Source organism: Tyto alba, unplaced genomic scaffold, assembly GCF_018691265.1.
Source record: "Tyto alba isolate M040663 unplaced genomic scaffold, T.alba_DEE_v4.0 Super-Scaffold_42, whole genome shotgun sequence".
NCBI classification, from domain to species: Eukaryota; Metazoa; Chordata; class Aves; order Strigiformes; family Tytonidae; genus Tyto; species Tyto alba.
The window spans coordinates 3,392,084-3,413,820 of record NW_024881318.1 but is presented as its reverse complement, the minus strand read 5'-3'; the positions used below and the strand labels follow the sequence as shown (position 1 = coordinate 3,413,820).

At 45.8% G+C, this 21,737-nt stretch overlaps 2 protein-coding genes across 6 annotated transcripts in view; both read right to left on the bottom strand.

The window, feature by feature from the left end:
• Positions 1-899: 899 nt before the first annotated feature.
• On the bottom strand, positions 900-14,390 carry NARS1 (asparaginyl-tRNA synthetase 1). The gene is made up of 15 exons (XM_042804787.1): positions 14,331-14,390; positions 13,825-13,907; positions 13,566-13,631; positions 13,366-13,458; positions 12,831-12,920; positions 12,040-12,118; positions 10,990-11,060; positions 10,623-10,709; positions 7,683-7,904; positions 7,083-7,282; positions 6,513-6,648; positions 5,385-5,498; positions 3,722-3,853; positions 2,968-3,099; positions 900-2,358 (listed from the first exon to the last, which is right to left on the bottom strand). Exons 1-15 carry the CDS (start codon positions 14,371-14,373, stop codon positions 2,227-2,229), a joined length of 1,680 nt encoding a protein of 559 aa, XP_042660721.1. The 5' UTR covers positions 14,374-14,390; the 3' UTR covers positions 900-2,226.
• A 476-nt stretch (positions 14,391-14,866) lies between these two features.
• Positions 14,867-21,737, bottom strand: part of ATP8B1 (ATPase phospholipid transporting 8B1) — a 44,072-nt gene continuing 37,201 nt past the window's right edge. For all 5 annotated transcript variants that reach the window (XM_042804927.1, XM_042804925.1, XM_042804926.1 and 2 more), the window contains 6 exons: positions 20,776-20,999; positions 19,793-19,876; positions 18,633-18,878; positions 18,242-18,380; positions 17,055-17,185; positions 14,867-16,213 (listed from right to left, as the gene is read on the bottom strand). In XM_042804927.1, the coding sequence (XP_042660861.1) occupies positions 15,983-16,213; positions 17,055-17,185; positions 18,242-18,380; positions 18,633-18,878; positions 19,793-19,876; positions 20,776-20,999 (1,055 nt within the window). In that variant the 3' untranslated portion in view covers positions 14,867-15,982. The remainder of the gene's footprint in view (positions 16,214-17,054; positions 17,186-18,241; positions 18,381-18,632; positions 18,879-19,792; positions 19,877-20,775; positions 21,000-21,737) is intronic.

Genomic DNA, 21,737 nt, shown 5'->3' with positions numbered 1-21,737 from the left:
TGGAGCGGGGTCTTTTCCTGTAGTTCACTGTTAGCAAGTTATTGTGTAAGAAGTAAGAAATTGCTAGCAGTTTGTTTCAGTCAAGCTGGCTAATCTTCCTCCTCTTCCTCTAGCTGATATACTTAACACATATGCAACGACCCCCCAGACCACAGGAATTTACAGTTGACCATACTTTTGCAGGTATTTAAAACAATCTTTTAAGTTCTACAAAGAACAGCCCATCAGGAATGGAGTAGGGCAAGCATGAGAGAACGCCGAGGCACATTACTGTACACGATTTTCTTCTATTGTGGCTACAAAAGGGCTGGGAAAGTAAGTGAAGAGGGTGAGCAAGAAGGAAAACCATCCGAGCACTGCTCACTTCATAGAGCATCCTTCATTCCTCCTCACGCAGCCTCTGCTCCACAGGGGCACCCCCCTCGGGTCACACAGCAATGCCACAGCCGTCCCCGACAACCCCCAAGACATTAAACCCAGATGTTTAGCTCTGGAAATAACCTCACTTCCTCCAACTGTACAGACCTTTACCCTCCTGACAAACCCGGGCTTGCCTTGGGCAGGCACAGCTGGGAGCAGCCAGGAGTCACGGCCGCCTTGGCAACCCACCATTCAGCACCACATTTATTCTCAATTGTTCTCTCCAGGAGGCTTCAAGGGGGTAGCTCAGGCGGTCTACTCAAATGCTAGAAATTTATGCCTTTAAGTTAATTAATGGGGATTTAGTTTAAAAAGAAAAAAGCTGGAGAATGTGTTTACTGCACTTGAAAATTCACTTTTCCTGTGCACAGGTGCTGCCCGTGCCAGGGCAGACTGCGGTAAGGGAACAAGCGAGAAAGTCTAAGGGAAAGGAAAGGAACAGACAGCACAAGTCAAGAACTACCGTCTTGCACACCAGCTTATGTTGCCATAATTTATTGGTTGCTGATTTAGACCAGTTTATATATGTAACATGCAAGATGAACACCACCAGTGATTTATTACAAAAATATGGATATCGCACAGTGTAACAATTCTGTGAAGGGCAAATCCAGAACAAGTCTCTGTGCAGGTACCAAATGATGCACCTACTGATTTTTTTTTTTTTTTTTCCCCTCTCTACTAAAAGGAATTGCTTTATTTATGACTAAAAAGCATACAGATGACTCAACACACTAAATATTTAATTAGTCCTATTTGATAACTTGCTTACAGCCAGAGAATCTGCTCGGATGCAGTAGCACAAGAACACAAGGAGCCAGCCAGGAAACACGGAACTGCCCGACTATGGAACCTACTGTAGGGTGACGGGGGGAAGCACTGCTCCAACTGCACTCCAGCTGGAGAGGCCAGCAACGCAGCCAGCACGCAACGCGACCGCCAACCGCATTTCACGGGTACCCCTTCCTCGGGGTCTTCAGTCATTTCTGGTTTGAAACACGGCAGAATCTTAATTGGAGAGGCACCCCAAGCGTCCCCGTGTCCGCGAGCCGACAGACACGTCCCCTCCTACTGTACCCCAGCACGGGCTGGGGGTGCAGGGACCCGCCGCGGCGCTTGGCCCACAAGGAGCAGCACCCCCCTCACCCGCGGCCTTTCTAACCAATAAATTACCTGGAAAAAACCCAACCAAGCCACGGATCTTGCAGTGGAAGTTCGTGCTCAACACTACATACCTTGCAACTGAGTCAACGCAAACAGAACTTCCATTAAAAACAGTAGGAGCTAAAAGGTTGTAGCACTTAACGTAATTATTCCCATTTTTATACTTCGGTGAGCTCTTTAGATGATGTCTCTTCACAGCATTCTCAGAGGCCAGTATTTGGGAATTTAAAGAGCTTGAACACCTGATTTTTCCAAGAAACCATAAGAGAAAACAGACCGAAATTAAAGCAAATTGAAAAAAAAAAAAAAAAGTCAAACGCCCAGCATATTTTAAGACATAGAAATTAAAAGCAGAAGCATATCTTGTTTTTCAAGTGACAGCTTATCAAGATCTTTGTTTTATGTGGACTTGAGAGCACGAATGTACCTAATGACTTTTTTCTAAGGCTTCTTCCAGTTAATTAGTAGCATTTTCCATTAAAAAAGGGTTTTGTTTATTTTCTTTTTCATGCCCTAAATGAGTATTTGTTTTAGCAACAGGTTGCAGTAAGTCTTGTCCTCAGACAGCTGTAGTATAGCAGAGTGTATCGTTCTTTTCCAGGCCTGAGTTGCTCATTTTCTAGGAGTTTATCAGGAGGACGGCTAAGGTTTGCAGCGCTGGACAAAGCGTGGATAGAGACAGACATCTCGGATGTGGTGTCTGTTCAGGATCCAGGTCAGGAACCGTTCTAATCCCAAACCATAGCCACCGTGAGGGCAGGTACCGTATTTCCTCTGAAATTAAATTCAGAGAGTCGATATTAAACACTTTCTTGTTATTTATATTATAATTGCAGCAATACCACCAGGAAAGAAAACCTAAACCCTTCCAAGATTATTTTCTGACTGATGAGGAAAATGGACTAAACTCTTTTCAGGGAAAATGTTTGTGCTTAGTTATCACTTGTTTCCTGGGGCAGCGTGAGGTCTAAAAGAGGAAAAAGGAAGGTCAGAAAGAAAGTCTTAATCATTCTTTTTCAACCGTTTCCTTTTCTCCTCCCCATAGGCTACCTAGAGCTTCGCCAATCAGGTCTGTGAAGACCCAACCTCTCTTTACCTATCTAACAACAAATGTTGCAGAAGACACCAGAAGCAGAAGACACCCGCGCAGGCCAGCCTAGTGAAGGCGATCTGGTACAGGCAGCATGCAGCTGGAGCAAACAGCAACTCTAACAGAACGGAAACGTGCCCGTTGCATTTTGTCAGTGGTGAAATGGTAACTACTCCGGGCTGCCAGGAACACGTTTCCAATTTAGACTCCATCGTCGTAAGAGCAGTTAAAAAAAAAAATCCATAGCCAAGTGTCCTAGCTGGCAGGCAACACACGCCATCTGTTTTACAAACCTGATCAGTGTACCAGTAGTACGGCGTGGGATCAATGCCCTCTCTCTTATAGCCTTCGAGTAGCTCCTCGCTGTCCCAGATACGCATGGAGCCTCCAACAATTTCACCAACGTTAGGCATCAACACATCAACCTACAACACACAACGTAAGGAAAAACGGCCCAAGCTTAAAACTTTTCCCATGTCATTTTGATTCTCTGTGACCAGAAGGCAGGCAATTCCTTCCAGACCCAATTTACAGGTGGAATAAACTAACTAAGTTCTCTAACCTAATGCTCTTGGCCCAACTAAACTGTTAAAAAAAAAAAAAAAATAATAAACCCAACACAACCCACAAAAAACACACCAAAAAAAAACCACAAAACCAAACAAAAACAGAAAAACAAAAACCACACCACAAAACCACAAACCCAGCAGCATTCCTACCAACCAACCACTCTTCCCAGCTGCCAGACAGCTTGTGCTTAGACAATAGAGGCTCCAGGAAGGGACAGAATTACTGTCGCTGGGCTGGCACACACCTGAGGTCAGCGAAGAGCACGCTCGCTATGAGCCACCCACATTTTATTAGCACTTCGGAGTTGCTTCATTTATTTCTACAAGATCAACAAGCCATGCCAAGAGACACCCAAAACAAAAGCTGGTCAGGAAGATCTTGGAGAATTCTGGAGTACTTGTGCACTTCACACTCACTCCCGCGGACATTCCCCACTCGGTTGAGAAGCCTCCACCACTACGTAACACAGCAACTTACGGATTCCGTAAGCCGGGAATCCTCATGGCAGCGCTGCATGTAGAAAGACTTTATCTCTGCAGGAAATCGGCACAACAAGATTGGCTCATTAATGGTGTCTGTCATCAATCTCTCCGGAGCTTCAGGAATATCCTACGGTTAAAGAAGGCTTTAGTAATATTGAAAACCAAAACTGCTCCGATACTTTGGGCCCCACAAGTATCAGGCATGAAACAAAGACAGTTGCAGACCACACATACCCACACACTCATCCCCACGCACCTAAATTTTTAAAACAAACTTATCTTAGAAAATATATATAAAAACACACGTCAGGGGAAAGAAAATCTGTTCAATTAAAAATCCCAGTCTTGCCAATGTTTCAGACAGAAAACTGAAGAAAACCTAACCTGTAGACTTTCCAAACAGACAGTAAACACTGAAGATCCTGATCTCCTTCCTCCCCAATACTGTCTTCTACAAACCTCAAGACTAAGAAGCATAAACATTTCCCTCAAGAAGAGCCCAAATACATTACAAACCCCTCAACTGCTCAGTTAAATGAAAACCAAATAACCTTGTTTATGTAAGCTTTCTGACTGAAATTTGATAAACTGTGAAACACCTAGCAGAAGTTTCAGTTTGGTCAATTCAGCAATTTTACTGTTTAAAAACCAGGGGGAAGTGAAGGACGACACCACAGTTCCACTGACAGACAGGGACCACGGACAGGATCATGGCTTGTCAAACAAACACTTTGTTTAGTCAAACTCCATCTATCCCTAGAAGGTTTAATTTTAACTTTTATTCAGCTAATGGTACCACTCTTCTCATAGATTCCGAGTTGGAATTTGGAAGACTAGATTCTTCTTTAACAGGGAAACAGCCACAGCGGTTGCTCGACCGAATGCAAGCGACCTCCGCGCTACAGCACGGACACGGTGGAGGGGCAGGAGGAGCAGCACAGACCTCGCGCCGGGGCAGCTCCCACAGCCAGTGTCCGTGGGGCACAGGAGGCAGGAACCCCTCTTTCCCTCCAGAACCTTGAGTTCAGTGCTATTTGAAGGCCTTTCTCTCCATCTCGAACATCTTTGATACAGATGGGAGAGCAAAAACCCCAACAGATCCAATTTTGAGCTGCCAAGGTTCCCTCAGAAGATGCTGGGCAGACTCTGAAGTCTATACAATTGTATGACAATGAACAATTATATGATCTCCTCCTAAAAATCTCACTTCTCTTAAATCCTTTGATGAAGTGGGCTACACCAGCAAATCCTCTTGACCTCCTTCAAATAATTTTGCCTTATTGGCTGGAGAAGAGTGAGACAGGGAACAGATGGACAGACGACGACACGGACTTCGATTCCAATGTTCAAAGGCATTATATGAAGACCCAACCCATGCTTGCATTCCCCACTATAACACTACTACACCTCCCGGCACAGTCCGGACAAAAATCCAGGCCTCACTGAAGCTTACAGCAAAACTCTAACTTCATTAGGACTAGGATGTCACTCCTTATCGGTATCACTCTGAACAAAACACAACAGATTCGCACAGCAACAGTAAGCCCAACAGCACCGTGGTCCAAACACACTGTTCTTCAAGGAACTTACACACCCTGAGTGCAGGGCAGTGGGATTTTCTGTGGTTTTAATTCCTAAGGAGCCTCAGAAAGACTTACTTCCCCAAACTCATAGTAAGTACCATCTTCCTTCTTCACATCATGTTCCTTTAACCACTCAATGGCTTCGGTGTAGTTCATTCGTCGGAAAGGACGTTTCGGGGGCTTGAAGCCCTGTAAATAAGAGCAGACATGAAGACAGGTGGAAGAGTACCATTTTTAAAGAAGAATACTTTTCTAGCTGATCAGCAAGTCCACTTCCAGACCTGAAGCATACACGTCGCTCTTTTTGGCTCACAACATCAGCAAGTTGTTATTTAATTAACCAATCAAGCTCAGTGCTGAAAAGCTAAAACCAAACACAACCATCTTCCAAGCCCAGTAAAGCCCACAGAACAGGTGCTGAAAAAGGTGGCAGGAGAGAGAAGAGAGGAAGTATTTTCCAAGCCGTTTCCTGTTCTGCACAAATTCATTGCATGGGCTGGCGTTTCAAACCAGGCCATTAGCACAGGTTCCATGGGCAAGGCCACAAAAGAACGTTTGGGCTTCCCTGCACATAGAACAGCTTCAGCACCTGTCTTTGTGAGGGGGGGTTTGCTTCTATTTCCTACCTCCCGACCCCTGTCTCGGCCCAAATTGAAACCTGAACCTCCCAATGTTTATCAGGAAAACAGGTCAAAACAACAGGGAAATGAGTTTGATGTGCTCTGAGAGAAAAGCTAGTGATGAAGATAAAGTTAGCAGGCTCTTAAAGCCATCTTCTTTGCAAAGGCAACAGAAGACAAAGGGTCTGTAACAAATGAAAATAGCTTTAGAGCTCCACGTTCCAGGGTGGAAAGTAAAACACCAGTTGTTTCATTGCTCCCTTGTGCTCAATCTGCAAGTACCAGTCGATCAATATTACGAGCTCTGGGATAGAGGTTTTTATTCCACTGGTACAGCACACGCTGCAATAAATCCCAGCACATTGCTAGCAGGGAACTTCTTCCCCCCCCAATCCCCTGCTCCTGGAAGAGTCATTACCAGCCTTGCAGCATTTTCATTCTTTTGATGTTATTTAATATTCTTAACAATAAACTAGCAGAGCTCACTGCCGCGCCCTGCCTTCCCCAAATAAATGTGCTCATCAGGCAAGGCTAAAGATGGTATTTTCTTGGCTATTTGTGACTGTTCCGCATTGCTGCCTACCGGGTTTAGGTCATACAATAAGCTCGATGCAGGTGATTTCAAGACTCTGTCTACGACATCACAAACCAAGTTCTCCAGACGGTCCAATAAATCCTCAAAACTTATAAAAGGACATTCAGCTTCAATGTGAGTGTATCTGAAACACAAAGTCACACCATTACAAAACCACACCCAAGCAACAAATCTTTAGCCATGAGAAAAATTTTCATGGAAAAACAAACAAACAAACAAACAAAAAACCCGCAACCCCAAACCACACACTTCTGTCCCCTTTGGACATAAAGCCATAGAAAAAAAAAGGAAGACAACATTATGAACTGTATTTTTGAAATAGACATTCCTAAGAATGTATCAGCTCTGTTTCACCCAGATCTTCCTTCACTAATTGCCAACCTATTAGGACCAGCTGGACATTCACCAAGACAAGGTATTACCCCCAAACAGACTTGTGCTCAGTCCTTCCACATTAGCCTTAAGCTGTCTGCCGACTGTACATTATGTCACCCAACTGCCTGCTACTTTACAAATTCACTTGTACATAAATAGCACGGAAGTATACTCTCTCCATACTCTGCCAAGTGTCTGCGGGTCCTGGATTGCTCAGCTCTGTACGACTGAGCAACACAGAAAACATCGCCCAGTGCTGGAATGCAGGTCTCCAGATAGAGCTGGGATGACTGGGTTAAGTACGCCTCTTCACCAAAATAATCCAGTTTGAACAGGGTTGAGCCTCCTTCCACCTGTGTCTGGACTAAAGTCGGTGGCGTGACCTGTTAAAGAACAGGACTGTCATTACTTGAGCGAAGAATTAAGGACAGAGGTGAGAACACCCAAGAGCAGTGCTGCAAGGCACGCTCCTCCAGACTCCCACCTACAAAGCTTTTGTACGTGCACACGCAAGTCCTTCAGTCTGATACCCCTCAGCACGTTAAAGAGGTACCCAGGCTGTTTGTGAGCCACGCTGTAACACTTCCACACCTCCAAAGTGTCTACACACCTCTGAGATCTCTGTCCACGAAAGCGACAGAGTAACAGTTTCCTTAGAAACAGCTTTTCTTTTGTTTGTTTCAGGTCAATTAGAAATTCTACACCCAGCTTCTCCAAGAAAAAGGCAGCCTTGAAGTCAGGACATTAAAGTAGTCACTTGCTGCCAAGGGAAATCATACTTACTTCATAATATCCATTGGCAAAGAAATGATCCCTGAAGGCCTGTACTACCATGGAGCGCACCTTGAAGATTTTGGACATATTCTCGCCTCGAATCATCATATGCCTGTTGTTAAGTTGCACATCGACCTCTGAATCCTCATTGAGTAGATTGTCAGCCCCTCCTGCCGGGGCCAGACCAATAAGCTCCCAGTAATCACAGTTCAGCTCGTGGCCTCCTGGAGCCTGCCAATTTGAAGAGAAATAAAAACTTCCAAAGTCTGCCTTTTGCCTCGTGGATGTGACCATCAGGCATCGTGGCAGAGATGTTAATCCAGTTTAAACAAAAGATGCTAAAATCCTAATTGCAGTATTTTCAAAGTAACTGTTTTGTAGCTCATCCTACCGCACTTGGAAGTGCCATCTATAACCCACCATGAGTCTCTCAGCCTCAACCCGAATGGGATTGAGCACTACACTCAACGTGACAACACGTCTGGACAAGAGCCCTGGCAGCCTCACCTCACAAGAGATCTTCAAGAGGGTGGATCAGCTGACCTTCAGAGGTTCCTCCCGACCAAAGCCATTCTGTGGTAACTTACAGTGTGTGCTAGTTTTGACTGGGATAGAGTTAATTTTCTCCATAGTAGTTTGTACGGTGCGACAACACACCACAGCGGCACAAGGAACCTCCCCGTATGCCTCAAGGACATTACACACACACCCCCAGTGAAGGGTCCTCCCACTATCTACTAGAAGAAAAGGCAGACCCAAGACTGCAGGGCGACATCCAAGGTATTTTCTTCTTTGTACTACTCGAGCCACACTCTCCTACTGGATGGCAAACTTCAAAAAAGCTGAAAAAGCTTGCTTAGATGACGACAGAGGAAGAGCTAGCTCACTGTGGGGACTTCTGGGTTTGTCTGTCAGAGACCCCTGGGCATCCTCCCTGCAGCAGGCAGCATCTCACCACAAAGGTGACAACACAAGCTTCACACTGGCTGATCCCCGTGCTGTCCCCACGCCAGAGGCTACCAACAGACCTCCTCCTCCCCCTCCTCCTCCTCCTCCTCGCTGGCCTCACCAGCTCCCCCGTGTGGCTCACAGGACGCTTCTGTCCCCTAAAATGGTTTGGGTTTTTTTCAGTCACAGTATTTTCAGGGTATAAATGCCGGTTTTCAAAGACTAGTCAACAGATTTTTATTTTTTTTTTTTGACAAATCTGGTGGTTTTGTTCACTAAAAGCATTGCTTCGTTGTGATGAGACATGAAAACATGAAGTGTTTTCAATGTCTGAAACATTCTGAGCACTAGCATACTATGAGTTACTTATGATTACCAGACTGCATAAAGTTGTTTAAAAAAAAGCAATCCCTGCTTGGCTGCACTTATTTTTAGAAGTCCCAGTAGTGCAAGCTGTGAAGGAAAGGAAATCTTGCTAACTTCTGATGGCAAACACAACAGGGAGCGGGCTCACATTTAAGCGGGTTTGGCTCTTTAACCTTAGGTCAGTCTCTTGGGGCCAGGACCCGAGTGGCAGGGACAACCAGAACAATTAAGCCTAACAGAATTTCATTTGCAAAACGTGCCAGTAATGGCCAGCAGTTCATGGCTTACAAGACAACCGAGTTATCCACAAAGCACCACAAAAGGTTAACACTTTGACCTTATTTTGCACACTACAAGGCAGCCACAGTGAGGGACTACTTCACTCAAATATTATCTAATACAACTTGGAAACACTGTTTGAAGCAATGTAAGACTCCAAAATGTGATTTATTCTTTTTTTCAGGCATGTTTCTTCTTCCTACGGTCCTACTAGAGTTAGTACACTTACTCAAAAGACCAGACAGTAGAATACAGATTGCCAAGCCACACAAAAGAAGAACTCTCACTGCAAGAACTGATGGCAATTTGGAGTATTTATCTAAAGGAAGAGGCAAATTTATAGACTATCAAGATTAAACATACATCTAGCCTCCAAATCTCAACATCACTGCTTTTTTTTTTTTTCTGAAGGAGAAAGAAAAAGACACTAATATAAGCCGCTATCAAGAGCCCATGTCTTAAAAAGGACTAAGACTTAAAAAGAACAAACACAGCCCGAGCTTGCTTGTTGTTTCTGCACCACAAATTAAGCTCTGCAACGCAGACTTTTTGCAACAACAACTTATTTGTGTCTCAGTCACCTCTTAGTAACTAAGATAGGAGTCTTACAATAACTTTCAGTAAATATCCTGCTATAGGCCTGCGTGCCCTGACGAGTGCACTGAGTTGCTGTCACAGACAATGGTTCCTAAAAGCTTCTCTCCTGCCTCCAGTCTGAATCCTTCCTAGGGGCCATCTGTCACGCACAGCTGCTTAACACAGCTTTAGTCCTAACTCCAGTCAAATGATTTTCTGAACAGTAACAGTGTGTAGATCTAGACTGGAACGAGAGAGGCACAAGGCATAAGCAGCATCGTCTTTTCAAGACCTAAAATCACACCTGCCCAGTCATTAATCCTAGACTACCACTGTAAACAAAGTTGTACAAAACAAGTTACAGTAAAGTGCCTCGTCTGTACACCCACCAAGTGCTGGAGGACAAATACAACATGGTGGAGAGCCTACGAACCCATCTCAGGGAAAGCAGAGAGCTAATCCCCAATTCTTAGCCTCACAAAGCAAGAGCTGAATAAACCTCTTGTTCAGGAAAATAAGGCTATGCCATCCTTTTAACATATCATTCCACTGTTACATTCTAGGAAATATCTATGGGACAGATCAGTGGAAAATTGTCTCAGGCAAAAGCAGAACAGTCACACACTGAACTGTGGGTGACAGCAGCGGGTTTGATCTTTTCTCTAAACCAAATTCCCACCAAAATCATCTAATAATTATTTTCACCTCTGCTTCTTCTTCCATCAGGAAAATGATAAACCGTTAAAGAGGAGGAGAGCCCAAACACATTAAGTCCTGTACCTGCTTGCCTGCAGGAACAAGGTTCAGCGTACCATACACTGCCACACTGCTCTCTGTAGAGAGAATTAGCCCGTTGTAACACTGACACTGCAGAGAGAAAAAACAAAGGCAGAGTTAAGGTACGTTTTTATTTTTGCTTTTCCTATGACACCTACTGGAGTCACAGACAAGATTAACTCATAGTCACTTCTAAACAGTTCTCACATTGACAAAAAACCACTAGTGGTAGGAGATACAATTTAACAATAATACAATTTAAACAGTAGGTTTAGGAGAACTTCCAGTGATCTATATAAAAGAAAAATGGACGAGATAGGAACAGTTCACTTATTTAACAACAGAACAGAATGAAATCATCACGACTTACCAGTTCATCTGAAAGGACACACTGAAGAAAACCCGTGCCATCTCTCAGAACAATGAACATCAAATTTTTCCCTAGTTAAAAAGAAAAAAAAAAAACAAAACAGAGAGACTCAGCTTTATTCACTGCTCCATTTGAACAGACCCACTCCCAAGACCTATTAATCACTGATGTGCAGATTATTACAGAAGGACTACGATCCCACTCTTCCTAAAAACCAAAGATGCTCCAGGTAAGCACTGAAGCATCAGCACAGTTATAGAAGCCTTTCACACAGCTGTATTTTGTATAACAAGTTAAAATAAGTTTCAACAGACATCAAGAGCAAAGCCTGCTCCAACCTCAACCAGGCTGGCACTGCACCGCCGTGCCACGGCCTCAGATGTCCGGAGGGACTACAAGTCTCTTTGCAGAAACGCTGCGCACACAGGCCCAAGGTTCACCTAACAGGGATACAGTGATGTCACCCCCCTCTCCACAAAAGCATAGGATTACAAAAATAATTTGCTACAAACTTCTCACTACATCCAGACCCACAAGCAGTTCGTCAGGTCATTCAGTGATAATCAGAACAAATTCCTGTGGGGTCAGAACTCTCTGCCATGCGCTTCCATGCGCCGACCGAGGAACAACACTCATTGTGATAGCAAGTAATGCTTGCTAAACTTATTGTAAAAGAAGTTATGCTTCTTTATAGAACCTTAAAATTCCAATTTGCTGATTCCACTATGAGCAGATGCTAGTTAGCTCCTTGGTTTGCAGGACTAGTTTAAAACAGAAAACAAGACTTTTGAAGTTCTGCAGGACTGGCCTCCAAACTGAAAATCCCATTAAGCCTTCGACTAAGGAACATCTATATGCTCATACATCATGCAGAGTTTCCAGTGTTGTAGTGACCACTGTGATAAATCAAAGAGGGCATCTAGCTGATGGTTTAAAAATGTAACAGTAGGTGCCGTCTGATTCACTCTAAGTGCCCCAGGTTTGAAGGCTACTGTAATTTGCTCCATCTCTCTGTACAGGTTCAGTTACTTCTAAATGCTTGCGGTTTACCTTGCCTCCGTAATCGGTGAATCCAGCCAAAAATCTTCACTCTCTGGCCCCTGTAAGCCTCCAGCGCATCGATCTTTACCTGTAAAGCAGGGAACAGAAGCCATCAAACGGAGAAATGATTCACCATTTAGGTGGTGTTTTCCACATAATTACTTAGAAGCGTAGGTGCCGTCTCCCTGCCCCCGCGGCTCCTCCCAGCAGCGCCCGAGGCGAGGTTCTGCCCCGCGTGCGGGCGCAGCTGCTGGGCAACAGCTCTTCAACAACCACCTTCTACACATGGACGGAAAGACCTCTTCTACACGGGCTCTACCCAAAAACCCCTCCCAGAGCAGCTCACACAGTATCTGCTGACTAAACTAAGGACTGCATCAAGTCACCAAATCCAGCGGGACTCTACAAACAGCCAAGTAAGAACTGCGTTCCATGTCTCAGCAACTCGAATTGCATCCTCTAAGCAGCACTGTTTCTTCCCTCTCCACCACTACATTAATCAAACAAAGCAGAACTGATCAACTTTTTTAAACAGAAACATGGTCTCTATCAGCAAACAAACACAGAGAGAAGTCTGATACGTGAACTAAGAAGGTGCAGATACCCCTCAAGCACATGAGAAAGACCAAAGTCTCTCCACTTGAGGACCCAGAAAATCAGAAAACCAAAGCTACATTTATGAACAGGAGGAAGGGAGCGGCCTTCCCCAGCTGCCAGAGCCACAAAGCAGAGACAGTGCACCTCTGCAGAGCAGACGCTGGGCCACAGGCCGTGTGCCAAGCGCACTGGGTCGTACTCACGCGTTTCGGCTCGGGAAGGCTGGGATCATTCTTGATAACAACCTTCTTGGCTTCCTCCAGGTTCTTCTCTCTTCTCAAGAGATCTTCTGCCTGGTTTTAAAAAAAAAAAAAAAAAAAAAAAAAAGCTGTAACCAGGCTTTGTAAGATTCCCATTCTTTACAATCACGGGAGACCCTAATGTACGCTTGCAGACAGAGAAGTCACAAAAAGCCCTGATGCTGCCCTGCTGGGCCCTCAACCTGCCCTAATTCAAGGCCAGGATGAGAAACAGTGCACAGATGCATTTCTCATCTTCTTCTCGAAAGTCTAAAGGCGATGGATTGCAACTATTCAACAGTCAGGCCAAGTTTCATCCATTCGTTTGTCCTAATCTAAACAAAGGCAAGTTGTAAATAACGTACGTGTAAAATAATGACACAGATGAAGAACAAGCTGAAGCTTTTTTGGAGGGTCAGGAATGACAACAGCATCACTTAATGTTTTTGGAAAAGAGAGCTGGCATGCTTCCTCCAGCCCAGCATCATCTGCTACCTACCTCCTTCTTCTCCTTAGCTTCATTCTTCATCTGTTCCCTGTGCCAGAGTTTTTTGACATTTTTCATCTGCGACTTTGAAATAATGGCCCATCTCTAAATCAATCCAGGGAGAGAGCACAAGTTAAAAGACTACATTTGTGTCCCTTCACTCAAAGAAGCATTAAAATAATTTCTACTAGGAAGCTCTAATGCTACAGCACCTCGTTTTCTTTTTGGGAATCCACATAAATAGTAGGAAATGGTTCCTTTCCTGCTGTCATCAAAGCCTAGAAAAGGGGAGAAAATAACAGAATCAGTGGCACTGCAAGTGAACTAAAGATGAGCAGACATCCTACTTCTGATCCTTCCAGTCAGAGTTGTAAAAACAGGTCTAAAAATTTAGAAATAAAAGGCCAATCACTCGACCTGAAGCGCGGTTCACACTCTTCAGAACAAACAGGAGGTGCTTTCCAGAGTTACCTTTAAAACAGTCTTGAACGGCTTCTTCTGGGTCCCATCACCAGTGGAATCATTGCCCTCCCGTTCAGAAACATACAGCTCTTCTGCAATACATGGCAAATACAGGCAATTACTCAAAAAAAAAAAAATTATCAGCAGTGGAAACGGTCAGGAAGAAACTGGACGCACAGAAAGACAAAGTCCTCACGGTTCTCAGCAGTGACAAACGTTCAGGAACAACCGGCCGGTCAAACAGGGTCAGAGTTAAACAGCATTTTCCATTCTAAACGTGACCCCCGGCAGGAAGTGCGTCGCGCTAAGGCCCGCGGGACGCCGAGCCCGCCGCAGCCCCCGGCCGCGCGCCGCCCCGGCGGAACCCGCTCCTGGGCGCGGAGCGGAGCCGGCGGCCTCGGCGCCCCCGGGCCACGGAGCAGAGCGCGCAGGCTGCCGCCCCCCGCCCGCCGCCCCCCGGAGCGCCCGCCGCCTTCGCGGAGCCCCGCGGAGCCCGCCCGCCCGCCGGGCCTCACCCAGGCCGAGCGCCGCCGTCCTGCCCAGCACCTCCGCCGCCATGGCCGCCGCCCGCCGGAAGTGGCGCCGCCGCGCTTCCGCCGCCCTCGGCCAACCCGCCGCCGCCTTGCGTCAGCCGCCCCCGCCCCCCGCGGCTCCGATAGGCGGGGCGGGGGAACGGCCCCGCCCCCGCGCCTGCCGCCGGGCGCGGCGGTGGCGTCACTGGCGCGGCGGTGGCGTCACGCGGGCGCGGCTGTGGCGTCACTGGCGCGGCGGTGACGCCAGAAGCGGCGTGTCCCGGGGAGGCGGAGCAGCGGCCCAGGGTGGGTGTCCGGCCAGGAGGCCGCAGGCACAAGGGGCGCACGCGTTCGCATCCGTTTCTGTGTTTAACATGTTACCGTTACACTTGGGTTTTGAGTCCGACGCATGGCGGGGGGTAGATTTTTTTTTTTTTTTTTGAAGACCAACCCCACTTCTCTCACTGACAGATCAATTATCTCCTCTCACACACTTCTGTTCTTGCCCATGCACTCGTTAGAAGAAAAGCTGTAAATTCTAAAATTCTAAGGTATTTATTTGCCTTAAATTTTTGACATGTACATTCCATTAAACAAAAGCATCGTGAGTTTTACTATAAAACCATTTCAGTAATCATTGAAGGGAAACATTCATACATCTCAACTTGAAGAGTACGTGCAAATGTAAGCAGCCTCTCATAAAAACACTTTTTGCATTGTAAGAATCAACTCCCTAGCAAGTGAAACTGGTTTCTGGTTACCCGTTATTACGGATCGGATCTGAACCGAACAAACACTTGCCAGCTCAGAGGGCAGCTGTCCAGAGATCAGATCTGTCTGCTCATAAATACACTGTGTAAGTAGACACAAACACGTGCTGGAGTTGGAAGGCGGGACAGGCAGAGAAACGAAGAGCAAGTGAGAAAAAAAACCCTCAACTAGTGACTCGTATCTCTTTATTCCAGGGGAAAGGAGGTGATGGGGTGGGGAAGGAAGAACGGCATATCGCTCACAATGATCAGGTGCAAAGAGCAGTCCCTCGGCCGAGGGCAGCAAGCTGTAGGCAACTGGCGAAGAAAGGACCAGAAACCACATCAATGTCAGAATTCCTACTGAAGTCTGACACTGACTAAAATTTATCAGCAGATACATCTTACTCTCAGCTGCACAAGCTCAGGTGAGAGTATCTAGGGCTCTCTCAAAAGACCGGCCAGCTGATTTGCCATTAGGACTGTGCAATTTCACGAAATGGCGTGCTTAAGGGAACTGCTACTTAGCAGTTTCCTTTCAAAGACAAAATATGAAATGTAGCTGCAGTTTCATACCAACATATTATTAAAATGTGAAAAAAGGTTGCAATTCCAGGCATCGCTAAAAAAACCAAAAATATTACAAGGCTGGGTTTTCATACCCTAACACACATATCCTTCATTTTCACATTAAACAGAAATCAGGTGCACAAGGATGAGTAGCTCTGTAGGGAACTCTTGGCCTTTCTATGTTTGCAGTAGTCCAAACCCAGGAAGTTCTGTCACAAACCAAAAATCTTCACATCCTTCTGCCATTTGGTTAGAAAAATATCCTGAGTTTCTTCAAAAGAAATCCTCCTGCGTGCAGCCGTCGGGATAAAAAGCTTCTCCCCAAAATGCAGTGAGTCAGCTTGTGTCACGAGCACCTCTGCCTTGTGTCACGCCGCTGCCCAGCACGGCGTCCAGGGGACCCCGCCTCTTCCGCAGGCTGCGGCCCGAAGCGATCAGGTCGGCATAGCCCCGCTGGTGGGAGAAAGCGTAAGCAGAGCGGCGGCCAGATATCCCGCGGCGAAAAGCGCTCTGCCTTCGCTTCCACTGCTGCTCTTCCGCCAGGTATTGCTTACGGTTCTTCTGGATCTTCGTGCATGCAAAGACAGGTTAGATCATGGACTACAAGGGCAAACAGCTCGTACTGTCTGGGGAAATAACCCAGTGCTTTTTTAACACCCTTAAACTGCTTAACGGGAGGGTTCTCTTGTTGACATTTGACTTTGTTAGAAAGACGAATATATGCAGTAACACATCACCGCTTCAGAAAGACTTACTGTATTTATTTTGAACTTCGTGACTTCCACTTATCTTTAAAAGTCTTTCACTGAAGCGGATCGAAGATCTGTAACTGCAAGCTGTTCCCACGTTCCCGTGCCAACACTCCTCTGCTATCTTTTTAAACAGCGCTACTGCAATGTCAACTATTTTCATACCCACGTGCTATTCGCCAGCTCAAAGCAGAACAGAAGTGAACAAAACCTGTCCACGCTACTCTGACACATAACAACGGAACTCCGACACAGCCCAAATAAAACCAGGAGTGAAGCCACCAGGAGCTTCAGAGCGGGTTTCTGTGGTTTGACAGAGCCAAGTGCCCAGGCAAGGCAAACGATGAATTAGCCCGCGCTGACCTGCGTGCTGAGCTTGTGCACGTAGCTCTGCACCCCACAGAAACACGCACGGGAGGCCCTCGGAAGTACGAGCACGGCAAAGCGAGGCTCTGCCGCAGCAGCAGTGGTGGCCCAGCGGGAAGGCAGCCTGGCCCTGGCCTGTGGGGAGCCCTGCTGCCACGCTCCCTGGCCGCCGGCCCGAGCGCCAGCCTCCCGCAGCCGTCCCCGGGGCACTCGTCTCCAGTAGCAACACCAGCACTGGCTCCCGTAAGCAAATCCGTGCCAAAGTCACTGAAATTACGTAAGACTTCACTCACCCTGTCACTTTCCGAAGGCCAGATTGTCATTGACAAGAAGTGCCACGCCACTACAGGAAGTAAGCAGATAGCGATTGATAAAATCATGGTCAGCCAGAGGTACGGTTGTCTCAGAGCATTTGGAGCAGTTCCTAGGAATAAAAAGAGCAAAAATCAGTTTATGACGCAATCAAGTAAACTTGCTATAAACCACAAATAAGACAGTAAAGGGCACAGCTTCCTTCCTGAAGACCTAACGTTCAGGTACTCTGTTGTGCATCACAGCATCGAGCTTTTATTCAGAGACTCTACTTATTTATTCAGAGCATAATAGGAAAGATCTTGATAAAGCACTTTTATTACAACGTATCCACATTCATGTCAAAGCCCTTTTGGGAGTTGCGGGGGGCTGCAAGACAAACGCTCGGCTGAGATGCATGGCTTTTGTCCTGCTTTAAAGCACATGAAGCAAGAAAAACTCCTCCCAGTATCACTGGTAGGCATGTGGTCTAGAAAGCAAGCCATATTTAGTAGCCAAACACACAATCTCGTGGAAGTTATAAAAGAAGTCTAAAACATTACTGAAGGTCAAAGATAAACATTGTATTAGAGGCAACTACCTTTTTTCAACTGGGTTCCGCTTAAAAATGAGAACATGAAATTGAGGGGGTTTCTTATTTGGGGGGAGATATTTAGCTCCAATGCAATGTAGGGAAGATTTGTCACTAGAAAATTAGGAAGCACAGTTTTCCCTCAGAAACAAATTTCCAGCTGGCTGCTGCTTACAGCTCCCTGGACTTCCAGCAAAATCCCAAGGAGCTGCCAACAGCATTTGGCTCTGTCTTACTTTGGAGTTTTACCTTCCACCGATCAGTTAGAGCAATTTGGCAAAGGCATACCCTGCCAGATTATTGCATTCCCTTTACTTCAAGCTGCCCCACCAATTTTAACTTGGTTTTCATTTGCTGACTCCCTACTGCTGGGCAACATCAAGTTCCAGATCATTTTCATTGAGAGAAAAGAAATACTCCCAATAAAGTAACCTGTCCCCAAACATAAACAAAACTCTTCCTCGGAAGCGAATTAGTATTTAACATCATTTCCTTTCACAGGCATCAGGTTCATGAGATGGCATTTTGGCCAAAGTTCTGCTCAAGTTACAAAACCGTGGGAGACAGGAACGAGAAACACGAAACACAAAGACTGACCTGTGAACTGAAAGCCAGAAGGAAAGAGAACATGGATTCCAGCACTGTGGAAGTCAAATGTGATACCAAAGTAAAGTGCAATACTCCCAAATACTGAAAAAGCATTAACAAAAGTCCAGTAAGATGTATCCAAGCCAATCTGAAAGCAAACAAAAGCCCCAAGTGAGTTTATTAATTCAAAATAACGTCAACTACTCTGAGGACCGACAGCATTTTGGGGGAAGCATCTCTCACCCAGTCACAAGTCAGTCAGAGAGAGCACCGACAGAGAGGAGAGACAGCAAAAAAGGGAAGCTTTTTGCATATTGTTATGTTTTCAGTAGACAAATTCAGAAACATGACCAGAAAGTGTTTTCAGAGCAACAGGGATCAGGAAGCTAAGCTTACTTGCCTGAAAATTGACGACAAATATAAGAGAAGATGCTGCTGTGACAGCAAATGACTGATAATCTGAAGGTGCTTCTCCATCTTGTCCCATAGTTTTAAGGTAAGCTCCATATGGTATGAAGAAGATTATCAATGAAGTTATAGCTCCATGAAGCAAACTTAAAAAGAATTTCTCGTAGTTAAAAAGTAAATCTTTCTGTCCCAAAACATACAGTCTAGGGAACCGAAGACTCAGTTTGTCACTCACGTCCTTAGTAAAAAGGGAAGATAAAAAAAAAAAAAAAAAGTTGCTGCAATTTCTTGTTCTCAGTGTGAGCTTTGAAGAGTAAGAAGCTCAACTATACAGTGCCCCAAAGGAAATGGCAGACTTCTTTTCCTTTTCAAATAGCAGTGTGGGCAGCAGGACCTGGCAGAGAGTAATGCATGCAACTGGGAGGAACCAAGTCTGGAGCATATCTTTCAGAGCTATCACATATCCCGCTTCCAGGCTTCCAGATTTTTAGCCCATTATTTGCCAAGACAAGAATGTCTGCACGTGCAGCTCTTTACAGCTGTGTATTGTGTTGGAGGCCTTCCACTGCACGTCCTGACTTGAACAAATACTCGAGTGAAATCTTCATTTGGTACTGAATGCATTTCTTAGCTTTTATCAAAAAAGCAAGCAGAACCATGGGTTTGCCTAATCAGCAGGTAAGCCTTGTACGGAAAAACAAGTGGAGAGGGCCAAAAGCACTTCTCCCGCTGAATTAAAACAAATGCTACACACCAAGACTTCCTGTCAAATACAGTCATTCAGAATCGTTCAGCCCCTCCATCTTCGGCTCAGGAGGGCAAGCAAGGAATAGCCTTTCCATTAACAAAGCCGCCTGTTGCTGTGCTGTGTGAATGATGTCATGCAATACCAGGCACTTACAAATGTTTTTAATGAACGTTATTAGCACTGAAGACCTCTGACCCAATTAACTTTGGCTATTTCAGTAACTCTCTGCTCATTCTCTTGTTACCTCACGCTCTGGGAAGAGGCGTACGTTTTTAAAAGCCAAAAAAACAAACAAAACCCCCAAAATGCCTTGTACCTAAACCAAAGCAACCAGTTTCAGTGTAATTAAAGACTTGATGTTAGATGCCTTTGGGCTCGTCTGTTGTTAACAACATGGAGAATACCTGGTCGAGCAAGCCAACTAGCAGAACTGGGAGACTAGAATACAGCACGTTGTACAGCGTGATGAACCAGTCTTCGTATGCTGTCTGCAGGAAGAGGAAGAATTTCAGGAGTTAATGATTTCTTTTTGATTACACCTTTTCCTTCCAATTCCCGAGAAAATTCACACATGCTCTACTACAGCATTAAATTGCCTGTCTTGGTGCTTACCCTAAAGGCAAGCAGCACTTTAGCTCAAAGCTCTGCTGAAACAATTTTTAGCCTGTATTAAGCTGCTCTGCTCCGTACAAACCATCAGTTCCTGACCTGGAACACTATCACAGCTGAACACCTCGGTCTGGTTTATAGCTCCACTTGTCACTGTGACGAGCACTTGGCATCTCACAAACAAGTCTGGGGCCCCTGCTTTCTTTTTATGTTCTTTTTGCTCTGTCCCAGGCACCCCCGGTTTCCACCAGAGCAAACAGCATCAGCTGCAGGCAGGGCTGCTTGTCTGTGACTACGGCCCTGCCCCTCCGTGCACTGACATCTGCCTGTCGTTGGGTAGGGCCCTCGGGGGTGCATCTCAACTCCTACAGCCCTTGCAACACAACCTTTCGAGACTGTGTGGACTTCAAACACTGCCAGTTACAAGCAGCACATCTGAAGCCATTCTAGCCAGCTGTTCGAGAGAAAACCTTTTGGGTTTGGTTTCCTACCGATGCACCGTCTCACCTCACCAGGAATATCTTCAGTAGCAGGGGTGGGAAGGGTTTCCTGAACCACTGTATAACAATCTCTTTCTCCCTGTACAATCACGATACTGACTTCAGTGTTTTGAAATCATAATCAGCTGCCTCACTAACTAGCTTAGTAATTATCACCTCCTGCAGAAATTATTGATGATAACTTCAGGCTCCCATCACTTCCCAAGTTAAGCCTTTGCTGTTCTGCACTGACAAAAAAGATCTGCTTGTTAACATTCCACATGAGAATGCCTTCTTACCTGGGCAGAAAAGCCATTAAAGAATGAATACCAGATGTGGACTAGCGTAAAAGCAAAGTTTTTGTAGAAAAAATATCTTAAAAACTTGCACATCCTAATGTAAGACCATCGTCCGTGGACCAGCAGCAGCCTTTGCAGGTAGCGGAATTGCCCAAAGGAGTAGTCACTTGACATGACGGCTTGCATCCCTTCTTGGCCACTGATTCCAACTCCAATGTGGGCAGCTGAGTTAATGAGACAAATACCACACACTATGCTGAACAAAGGGAGGAGGAAGAACGTGACCGAGGGCAAACCTTCTTCCGGTGCCCGCTTCAGGTTCTTCTGCCCCATTTTCTTCCCGTATACAGCACAAAGGCTGCGCTAAAGACTAACACAACAGTGCCTCCGCCCCTCCCTGCCCCGGTATTTACAGCTCACATCTCCACCATCGCTTGGATTCTCTCTCAGTGCTTGTTCCATCCCAACAGACACTGGGAAGTTTGACCAAGGGAGAACTAAGTGATGAGACAGAGCAAGCAAACCCCTGAATGAACTGGCCAGGCAGTTTACAAACACACTCGTAAGATAAACAATACCCCAGAAGTTTCCTTCTCCCTGGGATTTCTCCAGAAGTGGTTCAAAGAGCACCCGCTGCAATCCAGGATGGCTAATGCCTCCAGGCGAGGCACAGCTAAGCTACTGCTTCGCCTTTTTTCGTTACACTCTAGGAACCCACAACATGATAACAGATAGAATTCAAGTCCCTTCTCAGGGGATGTCTACAGAAAAAGCTAAAACGTATCAGCAAAACCCACTAACCATTTCATAAAGGTCCTGCCTCAAAAAGGGAAAGCACGGGCATGGAAGCTAACAAAACCCAAGCGATGTTAATGTGGGTAATGAAATAGCTGGTGGAGTCTTCTGAACAAAGAGTAATAGTGAAGAGGCTTCAGAAGAACGCCCAGAAGAGATCTTCCCTA